Source organism: Thamnophis elegans, chromosome 16 (genome assembly GCF_009769535.1).
Source record: "Thamnophis elegans isolate rThaEle1 chromosome 16, rThaEle1.pri, whole genome shotgun sequence".
Lineage (NCBI taxonomy): Eukaryota > Metazoa > Chordata > Lepidosauria > Squamata > Colubridae > Thamnophis > Thamnophis elegans.
Genome location: NC_045556.1, coordinates 25,318,115 through 25,330,718, shown reverse-complemented (window position 1 = coordinate 25,330,718; position 12,604 = coordinate 25,318,115). Strand labels below are relative to the sequence as shown.

Sequence of the window (12,604 nt, the reverse complement as noted above, 5' to 3'; positions counted from 1 at the left end):
CCTGGAAACACCCATTAACACAGCAAAGCTGGTTGTTAAAAGGATAGACACTGATCTCTGCCCTGACCCAGAAGGTTGATGGTCATTCTCTTCCCCTCACCAATACCAGGTCAGAGATCTACCTACGTAACCAGACAGACTATTACAGCAGGCCAGAGTTTGGCACCTGGTAGTCTGTGCCCAAGCCACTCAGCCTGGCTTCTCATGATGGCTCACTTCACACATAAAATAAATGACTGGGTTCCCACAACATCCTCAGCCATAAACTCTCCTATTGTGGGATGAAATGCTTTTGCATTCTGGCTATATCAGGGAAGGCAAGCATACCCATATCTGATTGATTGATTGATTACATTTATATGCCGCCCTTTTCCCCGAAGGGGACTCAGGGCGGCTCACAATTCAATCAGGGAAGGAGATACAAACAGGGGGATAAAAAAGACGAGACATAACAATACAAAATTTAAAAACACACAACAACCATACCATTTGAGAAGGGGGGCAAAAACTCTTTAGCCCCAGGCCTGTCGGAACAGCAAGGTTTTAAGGGCTTTGCGGAAGGCCTGGAGGGTGGTGAGGGTTCGAATCTCCATGGGGAGCTCGTTCCAGAGGGTCGGAGCAGCCACAGAGAAGGCTCTCCTCCGGGTAGTCGCCAGTCGGCATTGGCCAGCGGATGGAATTCGGAGGAGGCCTAATCTGTGGGATCTGATCGGTCTGTTGGAGGTATTTGGCAGCAGGCGGTCTCTCAAGTACCCAGGTCCAATACCATGAAGGGCTTTATAAGTGACGACTAGCGCCTTGAAGCGTATCCGAAGACCAATAGGCAGCCAGTGCAGCTCGCGGAGGATTGGTGTTACGTGGGTAAACCAAAGTGCACCCACAATCGCTCACGCGGCTGCATTCTGGACAAGCTGAAGTCTCCGAATGCTCTTCAAGGGCGTGACCCGACAAAAGCGCTAATGTCATAAGCGCGCCGACAACACTGCGGCGCTAAAACCGCGATGTCAAAAGCGCGCCAACAACAGCGCGCCGACAGAAGTGTGATTTAATTTAAGGCAAGGTTTAGGGTTAGGTTTAGGTTTAGGGTTACGTTACAGCGCGCTTCTGTCGGCACGCTTTTGTCGGCACGCTTTAGGGCTAATTCGTCGCTCACTCGTCGCGCGGTTTTGTCACCGCGCTTTAGTCACCGCGGTTTAGTCAGGCACGCTTTTGTTGTGCGCGCATTTGTGGTGGAACGCTTCAAGGGCTGCCCCATGTAGAGCACGTTGCAGTAGTCCAGTCTAGAGGTCACAAGGGCACGAGTGATTGTTGTGAGGGCCTCCCGATTCAGGTAGGGATGCAACTGGTGCACCAGGCGAACCTGGGCAAATGCCCCCCTGGTCACAGCCGACAAGTGGTGTTCGAAAGTCAGCTGTGGGTCCAGGAGGACTCCCAAATTGCGAACCCTGTCTGAGGGGCGTACTGTTTGACCCCCCAGCCTGAGAGATGGAAAACTTGGCCAATTAGTGGGAGGGAAACACACCAGCCACTCGGTCTTATCCGGATTGAGTGCAAGCTTGTTATCCCCCATCCAGACCCTAACAGCCTCAAGGCACTGGCACATCACGTCAACCGCTTCACTGAGTTGGCACGGGGCAGACAGATACAACTGTGTATCGTCCGCATACTGATGGTATTTTATCCTGTGCCGTCGAATGATCTCATCATCTGCAAATAAAGGAAGAATGTGAGCAATTTGAGAAAAGAACTTCTGGCAGGAAACTGAATATTAGAAATGTTACCGTTTCTCTAAACAGGCCTAGGTTTTTAAGCAATCATCTGAAAGAACTGAAACATGGGGACTGTGAGATTTGAGATTTTTGAGAGATTTTATTAATATTTGTATGCCGCCCTTTTCCCTGAGGGGACTCAGGGCGGCTCACAAAATCAGGGGAGGGGAAAACAAACATTGACAAAGAAACATATGGTAAAATAGTCAGCAACATACATTCATCATTCGGGAGGGGCAACTATCCTTGTCCCCAGGCCTGACGGAATATGCTTCTCTCTTCTACCTTTCATTTATCTCACTGTTGAGACAATTCTGAAACCTACTTGGGCAGGCACAAATGGAAAATGTGCTTTGTTTCACATTTAGTAGAAAACTGCCTAATTTGAAAGGTGTTCTTGGAATCTCTCAAACATTTTTGTTCAAAAGTTTGGAGCTCTTCTACCAAATAAATAGCAGCATTCAGAAATAGCTGCTCTTCTGTTTTTCTCCAGGGCCACAAGAACAAGTAAAGCTCATGCTGAATACACAATCGCAGAAAATGTGGTAATGGTGTGCTTTCCTTAACACTAAACAATAGGAACATAGTTCTGCTCTGAAATCACGTTTGTATAAAAGTGTATGATCAAGAAAGTCCCCTCCCTCAGTCCCAGCACCACAGCCAGCCAAATGACATGAGTCTTGTCAAGTTTTTTAAAGAAACCATCTTAAATTACTCTATTTCTCCACTGAGTGATTCAACTGCTTTCAATATTCCTTTTAGTTCACACAGCATCCTTACAAGATTGGAATAGCATTGTGTTTCATGTGGCTGGAGAGATCCTAGTTTTGCTCTATTAATAAAATATTGTAATCTGAATGGATTATTGTGTCTGCACTAAACAAATTTTAGTCCTTCCTCATAAAAATAGACATTCAATAAGGAATCAAGAAAGGAGACATATGGACTTATTCCTTTTCTTTATTTATCCCAAACTTTTAATAAGTTGCTAAATTATCCTCTCTCTCGCAGTGCCTAGAGGTTGTTAGGGGCTGGATGGGGAGCAACAGATTGAAACTAAAGCCTGGCAATACTGAGTGGCTCTGGGTTTGGGGTTCATTGACTGAGGGAGAATTTCCATCTTTGGCCTTGGATGGAGTGGCACTATCCCAGACCCAGTGCATAATCTAGGGATTTTTCTAGACTCACAACTCCTGCTTGAAGAGCAGGTGGCGGTTGTGGCCAGGAGGGCCTTTGTGCAACTGTGGGTGGTACGCCAGTTATGCACTTTCCTGGACCAACAGTCCCTACTCACAGTCACTCATGCCTTAGTCACTTCCTGTCTTGACTATTGCAGCACGCTCTACATGCGGCTGCCCTTGAAGAGCATCCAGAAGCTCCAGTTTATGCAAAATGCAGCTCACATGTTTTTGTGCAGACCCCGGTGTGTACATGTATCACCTCTCCTGCAGGGACTGTCACTTGATGGTCACATCTACCCAATGCATCAGAGTAGGAGACAGGGAATGTTGCGGGTTCCATCTCCAAGGGAGATACACCTGGTGGGACCCAGAAAGGCTTCTTTGTGGTAGCTCCCTCTCTCTGAAACATCATTCCTCTAGAGATTAGAATGCCCCCCCCTCTAATACTCTTCCTGAAGGCGCTGAAGACCTGCTTCTGCCAGTGGGCTTGAGGAACCCAGAGCGGGGTGAAGCCCATTAAATGACTTGTTTGATCTGCTGCCACTGGGGTGTGTGTGTATGTGTGATATTGTGCTATATTAATTTATTTGATTCTTTTTGTTAATTTTTAATGTTTTAAATGTGGTTTTATATTCTGTAAACCGTCTTGAGTCACCATGAGTGAGTAGGCAGCAATATAAATTCAATAAATAAATAAATAATTTTACTATAATATTAAATATTTTCAAGGGGGAAAAAGTGTACACCCACCCAAATACACATACAACTCTTCTGATAGGTCTGGCCCTTTGATTAGGATGATGGAATCACTCCAAAATATAATCCACACTGAAATCCACCTAGGCAGGTAGCACAGCAGTAGAATTTGAAACTTGGGGGGGGGGGAACCTTGCTCTTTTAAATATTGGAAATTCTTGGATTTGATCTTTGCCCCTTTGCTGGATTATATACGACTCTTTACTAATCCATGACACCCATTAAAGTACCTTATTTGGTTTGGAATCGAAACCACTTGAAATGGAAAATGTGATTGCTGCAATTTTTCCTTGCCAAGCATACTTTATTATTCCCTCTAAACATATGTCCCGCTGTTTCCAGATTGGTGAATAATTCCTCTTTTTTCGGTCAGAAAGATGTTCCTTCGCAACCGACTGGCGGTCCCATCCACGAGCCGATCCTTCTGTCGGGCACAAGAAACAAGCCTCCCCCCCGGCCCCGGGGTTTAGGCGCTTCCATTCCCTGTTACCCCAATACGCGAGCTTGGCATCCGGACTCGAAAGCCGGAGCAACACGGCGGAGACTCCGAGGGCTGCTCCAGGAGGGAGACAAAAGGCAGAGCCCACCGCCACCCCGCCACTTAAGCTCCACCTCGGAAGAAAGTGCGCAGGCGCAGCTGCAACGGAAGGTCGTCGGGGGTCCGCCCCCACGAACCCCGGAAGCGGAAGCGGCCCAGAGCAGCCGGAGGCGGGTCTGTCGTCCGTCAGTTCTGTGTTTACGCGCGGCGGACGAGCAGCCGTCTTTCCTCGTGGCCCGGGCCTCCACCGTCACCATGTCGGGCTCCAGCAGCGCCCTCATGAAGCAGCCCCCGATCCAGTCCACGGCGGGGGCCGTGCCCGTCCGCAACGAGAAGGGTGAGGAGGGGGCGGAAGGGGGGTTCTCGGCAGGGAGAGGCGATGGGGGAGGAAGAGGGGGGTGCTGGGCTCAGCTGGAAAGCCTGAACCTCGCCCGCCTCTTCCAGGGGAGATTTCCATGGAGAAGGTGAAGGTGAAGCGGTACGTCTCGGGGAAGCGCCCCGACTATGCGCCCATGGAGTCCTCCGACGAGGAAGACGAGGAATTCCAGTTCATTAAGAAGGCCAAGGAGCAGGAGCTGGAGCCCGAGGAGCAGGAGGAGGAGCTGGCCAGCGACCCCAGGCTGCGCCGCCTGCAGAACCGTGTCAGCGAGGATGTGGAAGAGAGGTAAGTGGCAGCTGGGCTGCCTGGGTGAAGCCTGGAGGCTTTTTTGTGATCCAGCAGAGGCAGAGAGAGGAAAATGGCCTTTGTCTTCCAGGCTGGCAAGGCACCGCAAGATTGTGGAGCCAGAAGTGGTGGGAGAGAGCGATTCTGAAGTGGAAGGCGAAGCTTGGCACGTGGAGCGTGAGGACACCAGTGAGGAAGAGGAGGAAGAGGTAGACGATGAGGTATGTGCAGGCGGAAGAGCCAGGTGTGGTGTTGAACTGCATCTTTAGAAATGTAGGGGGATATTTTTGCATTGTATCCAGTAGCCCAGTGTTCTGACTGGGAGCATCTAGAATCTTGGCCATTTGTCCTCAGCTTTTGCTAGCGATTCCAAGAGTTGGATCTGGACTATTTGACATGTAAAAGTCCTACAACTGTGTAATTTTAATATAGCCATAAATTGATATCTGACCGGTTGGAATGGGGTGGATACATGGACCCATGATAACCTTTTCCCTTTATCTCTCCTTAACAGGAAATTGAACGTCGACGCAATATGATGCGCCAACGTGCTCAGGAACGCAAGAATGAGGAGATGGAAGTGATGGAACTGGAAGACGAAGGCCGTTCTGGGGAGGAGTCTGAAACTGAGTCTGAATATGAGGAGTATACAGATAGTGAAGATGAAACTGAACCACGTCTCAAACCTGTCTTCATTCGCAAGCAAGTTCCATTAGTTAAGAAAAGGAAGGGGAGGAGGTGGCAGTGGGCATTGATCTCTTGAGCCTGAGTGTTATTTCACAGCTTTTCTTTTTAAATGTTGGTGGCATATAATTACAGCTCCACTTTGCATACCTTCCAAGGCATTTTTCTTGCAGCGATGGTTGTGAATTCTAAGTTTTCTTCTAGAAAAGATTTAATTTGGATATTATTCAACTTGGCACAAATATCTGTTGCAGAAAGGACCGAATCACAGTCCAGGAGCGAGAAGCAGAGGCACTGAAACAGAAGGAACTGGAACAAGAGGCCAAACGTATGGCTGAAGAGAGGCGCAAGTACACTCTGAAGGTATTTGGAAAGGAAGGAGCAGGTGATTGAGACACAAGGAATGTGGTCCTTCAGGAGGCTTACCTCCCCTATATTGCTGCAGATTGTAGAAGAAGAAGCCAAGAAGGAATTGGAGGAGAACAGGCGATCTTTGGCAGCCCTTGATGCTTTGGATACGGATGATGAGAATGATGAAGAAGAGTATGAAGCTTGGAAAGTGCGAGAATTGAAGCGAATCAAGCGAGATCGTGAGGAACGTGAGGCGTGAGTATAATCGGAACTTTGATTATATATGTAGATAAAATGTTAAAACCTTCTCTCCTCACAAGAGGGGGTAAACGAGGATGATTGTTGATGTCAAGTTATTTACTGTGCCTGATTCTTTTTAATCCATCCCACTTCCCAGTGTGGGTTTCCAATGCTACACCTTCTGATGGAGGGGCCACAGCCTTTGTAAACAGCTCTAGCGTCTCCCAAAGTAGCTTGTTCCATTGTCAAACAGCTGATCAGTGTGAAGTTTTCTAACCAATTCCTTATAATTAAATCCATTAGTTATTATTTTTCTAGATTGCTCGGAGCTTGGGGTTATTCCTGATACTCTCGCCCACAGTTCGGCGGAGACTCTTGCTGCTGCCTGGCACTCGGCAGCGTCAGGGTCTCTGGACCGGATTGCGCCACTACGGCCCCTCCGGGTCAGCAGCTCCCGGAGGCCTCCTTGGTTCACCGAGGAGCTCCGGGAGATAAAGCGCCGGAGGAGACGCCTAGAGCACCAGTGGAGATCCGATAGGTCCGAACCGAACCGGGCACTTTTGACAGCATGCACCAAGGAATACATCCGGGCATTAAGAACAGCTAAAAGAACACACATTGCCACCTTGGTAGCGTCCGCCGAGTCCCGCCCAGCCGCCCTGTTTAGGATAACCCGCTCCCTCCTAAATAGGAGGGAGACGGGGGACCCCTTACAGGGTAGGGCTGAGGAGTATGTTCAGTTCTTGGCGGACAAAGTTGCTCGGTTTCGGTCGGACCTGGACTCCACTCCCGCAGATCCAGCCGAGACACAAGGGAATGACTTGGCAGACCATCTCTGGGTTGAGTTTCAGGATGTTGCCTCCGGGGATGTGGACAAGGCTATGCAAGCTGTGAGTGCCTCCACCTGTATACTGGACCCGTGTCCCTCCTGGCTGGTTGCCAACAGCAGTGAGGTGACACGAGGCTGGATCCAGGCAGTTGTTCCGCCTCTCTTCGGGAGGGGCACTTCCCCACCGCGCTTAAGGCGGCGGTGGTGAGACCCCTCCTGAAGAAACCGTCCTTGGATCCAGCCGTTCTTAATAACCACCGTCCAGTCTCCAACCTCCCCTTCGTGGGGAAGGTTGTTGAGAAGGTGGTGGCCTTCCAGCTTCAGCGTACCTTGGAGGAAGCTAACTACCTTGACCCCTTCCAGTCTGGCTTCAGGCCCGGTTACAGCACAGAAACCGCTTTGGTCGCATTGACCGATGATCTCTGGAGAGCCAGAGATGGAGGCCATGCGTCCATCCTGGTTCTCCTTGACCTCTCAGCGGCTTTCGATACCATCGACCATGGTATCCTTCTGCGACGACTGCGGGAGGTGGGGGTGGGCGGCACTGTTCTGCAGTGGTTCTCCTCCTACCTCTCGGACAGGTTGCAGTCGGTGTTGGTGGGGGGGCAGAGATCGTCCCCGAGGCCCCTAACTTATGGGGTGCCGCAGGGTTCGGTCTTATCCCCCCTACTATTTAACATATACATGAAACCGCTGGGCGAGATCATTCGGAGGCACGGGATAAAATACCACCAATACGCGGACGATACACAGTTGTATCTGTCCGCCCCGTGCCAACTCAATGAAGCGGTGGATGTGATGAACCGGGGTCTTGAGGCTGTTAAAGACTGGATGAGGGCTAACAAACTGGTACTCAACCTGGACAAGACCGAGTGGCTGTTGTGTTTTCCTCCCAACAATTTGGCCGACGTTCCATCACTCAGGCTGGGGGATCAAAATTTATACCCCTCAGACAGGGTCCGCAACTTGGGAGTCCTCCTGGACCCACAGCTGAGTTTCGACCATCACTTGTCAGCTGTGACCAGGGGGGCATTCGCCCAGGTTCGCCTGGTGCGCCAGTTGCGGCCCTACCTGAACCGGGAGGCCCTCACAACAGTCACTCGAGCCCTTGTGATCTCTAGGCTGGAATACTGCAATGTGCTCTACATGGGGCTGCCCTTGAAGAGCATCCGGCGACTTCAGCTAGTCCAGAACGCAGCCGCGCGAGCGATTGTGGGCGCACCACGGTTCGCCCACATAACACCGATCCTCCGTAAGCTGCGCTGGCTACCTGTTGATCTCCGGGTGCACTTCAAGGTCCTACTTACCATTCATAAAGCGCTCCATGGTAGTGGATCTGGCTATTTGAGAGACCGCCTTCTGCCAATTACCTCCCTCTGTCCAATCAGATCGCATAGAGTAGGCCTCCTCCGAATTCCATCCGCCAGTCAGTGCCGACTGGCGACTACGCGGAGGAGAGCCTTCTCAGTTGCAGCCCCGACGCTATGAAACAATCTCCCCGTGGAGATCCGCACCCTCACCACCGTCCAGGCCTTCCGCACAGCCCTCAAGATCTGGCTATCCCGTCAGGCCTGGGGATAAGACCTTACTCTCACCCCTCCCGAATGCTGAATGAATGTTGTGTTTTTACTGCTAATTATTTTTACTCACATTTTCTTTTTGTGTTTTGTCCTGCACTCCCCTCCCCTATTATTGTAAGCCGCCCTGAGTCCTCTCAGGGAAAAGGGCGGCCTATAAATGTTTAATAAAACTAAAACAAAACTAAAACTAAAACTAGATAGAACAATAATACTGAGCATATCTACCCCAATTTGAGGGTTTGAAAGACTATATTTGAGGACAGGTTTTTTTTTCTGTCCTAATGGTATTTATTTAGCATGTGATGAGAATATGACAGAACAAGTAAACATAAACTCAATCCACATAATTATATACAAAACCCTAGGGAAGAGGCAGTGGCCTCTCATAATTGGATGTCCAATTCAGCTATCCAGGCATTCGTCTGGTGTTGCTTCATGCAGAAAACTCATATTGTAGGCAGTCTTCCACAATACATTTAACAGTTTGCATATTTAATACTGGACAGAGGACAGGAAGCATGAGATCACATGAATGCACAACAGTGTCAGCATTCCTTGACAATTCTGATTGTTGTCTTTAGAGAGGAATATGTGACCTTATATGACCTTGCTTAACTTCCAGTTTCCCCATTGACTTTCCTTTTGGGAAACTGGGAAGGAACATTGAAATCATTATCATGAGACCAGAAGAATGCTGCAATGGGCTTTGACTCTTCTGTAGTTTTCTAAAAAATTAAACAGATAGCGACAGTTACAAGGAATCTTTGGGCAGTCTTGGTTGAAATGGCTTTCCAGCAAATATCTGAGTAGTTGAAGTCTCCCACTGTTATTAAGGCACTTCTCTGAAAGTTCTGTAACATGGTCCAGAAAAGAATGATCCACAGTAATAATATACTTTTATTTTGTTGCCAGATGCTTTGACTGGGCCCTCTATGCTCATTTCCTCAGTCTCTGCTTGTGTTCCCTTCCTTTACATATGATGCCTCTCCTTTCCCCCTCCCCTTTTTGAGTCCATTATACCCTCACTCCCAACCCCCTTTCTTGAGTGGGTATCCTCAGAGCATCCCAGCTCAATGGTTCTCCTATCTATCTTTTCTTGAAAACTGTTAGTTTCAAGGGCGGGGAGCAACTATTCCACTTCTTCTCACAGTCAGGAAATTCTTCCTTATGTAAACTAGGCTGGATTTGTAAAACTTCCATTCTTGTCCTACCCTCCCATTAGCCTTCTCTTCTTTAGGCTAAAAATACACAGTTCTTACCAGCACTCTTGTTCAGGATTTTGCATCCAAGCCCCTCACCATTTTTGTTGCCCAGCATCCCTTTTGTATTGTGGCAAGCAGACTTGGACCTGGTGTTCTACTCCAAGATGTCTTATCAGCACTCATTCTTGGTGCTTTTTGTTTTATCTGATACTTAAGCCACTAGTTCCTTGCAACTGTATAGATTAAGTTAGCAGCTTAATTAATAATTACACTCTCAAATGTGTCACCTTTCTAGACAGTTCAGGCTTCTCATTTTTCTTCTGCTTTGAGCTATTGTAGCTTAATAGAGGATTCATAAGTCAGTTTGCCAAACTGCACAAAAGTCTGCAAGAGATTTATTCAGTTTCTCTAAAAGGACCACAGAGCTGCTCATGCGCTGGAAATAATTGCTAAACCTTATTTCTGGTAACAAGGATGGCAAAATATTGAATACAGCAAGTATAAAGGCTCTGTGGGGAGTCAGTCTAGGTAATTGGCTTGGGAGAGAGATCTCCCAATCAAGCTACTTAATTCAAGGTGGCTTGAAAATAGTCTGCACCAAATGCCAAGCATGCCAGGGGTCATAGGGCAGTCAACTCCTAAGCATCTTGGTCTGGAAGTATTAAAAAGGTGCAGATGGTTCCAATCCCAGAGAATAGCATCATGGGTAGAAAAGTTTCATGACATGGTTATTGATTGTTCCTTTTTAAAGTTGCAGTTTCTGCTTTCTCGGAATAACCAGATTTTTCTCATCCAGTGTGATGAACTAGGAATAACAAGTGGGAAATCATAAGGATACATTGAAGCACTATGAAATGGTATATAAGTCTAAGTGCTATTGCTATAAGTTGCATTTTATCTAGCACTTTATCCATCTCTTCAGGCTGCAACAATAAAAGGCTTCCATATGCATAAGACTAAATCAGCAGTTGGTCAAGGGCTGTAATAGTGATGCCTGATCTATAGGCCGTGTCAGTTCTGGGTTCCACAGAAACTATCAAGGGGAGTATTATAAATCCCATGATATGATATGACTCTTGGGTGTTAAAAGAAAAATCTTACTCTTGTTGTCAGGAACACAAAAGTAGGCTGTTGTAATACTGGACAAGCCCCATGGCTGCTTGGCAACCTTCCATAGCCAAGGGGATCTGCAAGCTGCTAAAAGTCATTTATCAAACATCAGGAGGGACAGAGAGAGTATGGCTGAAGCAGGGTTTTTATTCTATATAGGTTGGAGAAGGAGAAAGCAGAGATTGAACGGGTACGGAATTTGACCGAGGAAGAACGCCGGGCCGAGCTCCGAGCCAATGGCAAGGTCATCACCAATAAGGCTGTGAAGGGCAAATACAAGTTCCTGCAGAAATATTATCACCGCGGTGCCTTCTTCATGGTAAGCATTTTGCCCCAAAACTGAGAGGATCAAATAGCTGTTCAATAGCCAGACCTGCCTTTTGTCATCCTTGTATAAGTTTTGTCAATATTTCATCCCCTCTGCAAAATGGAACATTGGGGGTCCTTTTCCTATGCCCAATAGTTCTCAAACTTCCCTGTGCTCAGGTGTGCTCTTGCTTCTTCAGGATGAAGATGAGGATGTGTACAAGAGGGACTTCAGTGCACCAACTCTAGAGGATCACTTCAACAAGACAATCTTACCTAAAGTCATGCAGGTAAGTGGGAAAGGACCCCGGTTGCGAATTGAGGATAAGCTTTGTGGCTCCCACCAGCATTCTCTGGGCAGCATCAGTGCTAGGTGAGCAATTCTAGAGACCTCATCTCAAATCCTTCCCACACTTTCTTCTCTTTGCAATCCAGGTGAAGAACTTTGGGCGTTCTGGACGGACTAAATACACCCACCTGGTGGACCAGGACACAACTTCCTTCGACTCTGCTTGGGGGCAGGAGAGTGCCCAGAATACAAAGTTCTTCAAGCAGAAGGCAGCTGGCGTGCGGGATGTCTTTGAGAGACCTTCTTGTAAGAAGCGGAAAGTGACTTGAATGGATAAGGATCATCCAGAACCCTCTTTTAGCTCTGGCTCAACTACTTTGTTACTTGGGACCACAAAATATTTTCATTGGCTTGAATCGATTAAGCTGGTGCTGGTTCAGTGTAATGGACTCTCCTTTAGATCTTTTGCAGTCCCATTTCTAATTTTGACTGACTGTAAAGACAACTTTTCTTTATAGGAACACTGCTTATATAGCAGGGGAGGGGGACGGACGACAAACTATCCTAGTTGTTTGCTGATCTGATCCTGTCATACAAAAATACTTTCAACTAAATCTGTATTGCTCCATACGCATTAAAGATAGATGTGCCATAGAAAAAGGCTGGAAAGCAGCTTTCATGAAACATGCTAAGCCATTATTTGTTTCTATAATTTACTAAATGAACCATATGAACATCATGCAAACAGTGCTTGTGTGAAGCCAGTTTGTCTTTAACAGGGAAAAAGCCTACTCCTTGTTCTGCTCTTATTGATAGAACAGTGGCAACATTAGAGGATTGTTTGCAAATAAAATAACATTAGAGCTGATACAATGTAACTTATACAAATTCACTTTCCAGATAACATTGGATTGTTTCATTTTTATTTTGGAATCTGTTAGACTCCAGTGCCAGGGTTGATTTTTTTTAGCTGCAGTTTGGGAAACAGGCGGTGGTCTGGCCCCACTGAATTTGGTAAATCACCACTAAAAAGGGTACAAGTAATGATAAAAGTTGGGAATAAAGTTTATTTTTCCTATCTCCAGATGTTCCTCTTTACCTTGAA

General features: G+C 47.4%; 1 protein-coding gene across 1 annotated transcript; it reads left to right on the top strand.

Moving 5' to 3' along the window:
- Window positions 1-4,389: 4,389 nt before the first annotated feature.
- MFAP1 (microfibril associated protein 1) lies at window positions 4,390-12,579 on the top strand. Its single transcript, XM_032233065.1, has 9 exons — window positions 4,390-4,581; window positions 4,689-4,908; window positions 5,000-5,129; window positions 5,423-5,610; window positions 5,847-5,955; window positions 6,038-6,198; window positions 11,064-11,223; window positions 11,411-11,500; window positions 11,646-12,579. The coding sequence occupies exons 1-9, from the start codon at window positions 4,500-4,502 to the stop codon at window positions 11,826-11,828; spliced, it is 1,323 nt and encodes a 440-aa protein (XP_032088956.1). The 5' UTR covers window positions 4,390-4,499; the 3' UTR covers window positions 11,829-12,579.
- Window positions 12,580-12,604: the final 25 nt, after the last annotated feature.

Excerpts from the sequence above, each read along its gene's own strand:
- MFAP1 (XM_032233065.1), top strand. The coding sequence starts at position 4,500 with ATGTCGGGCTCCAGCAGCGCCCTCATGAAGCAGCCCCCGATCCAGTCC. Across the intron at positions 4,909-4,999 it reads AGCGAGGATGTGGAAGAGAG|GCTGGCAAGGCACCGCAAGA; the intron begins GTAAGTGGCAGC and ends TTTGTCTTCCAG. Across the intron at positions 5,611-5,846 it reads AAACCTGTCTTCATTCGCAA|AAAGGACCGAATCACAGTCC; the intron begins GCAAGTTCCATT and ends TATCTGTTGCAG.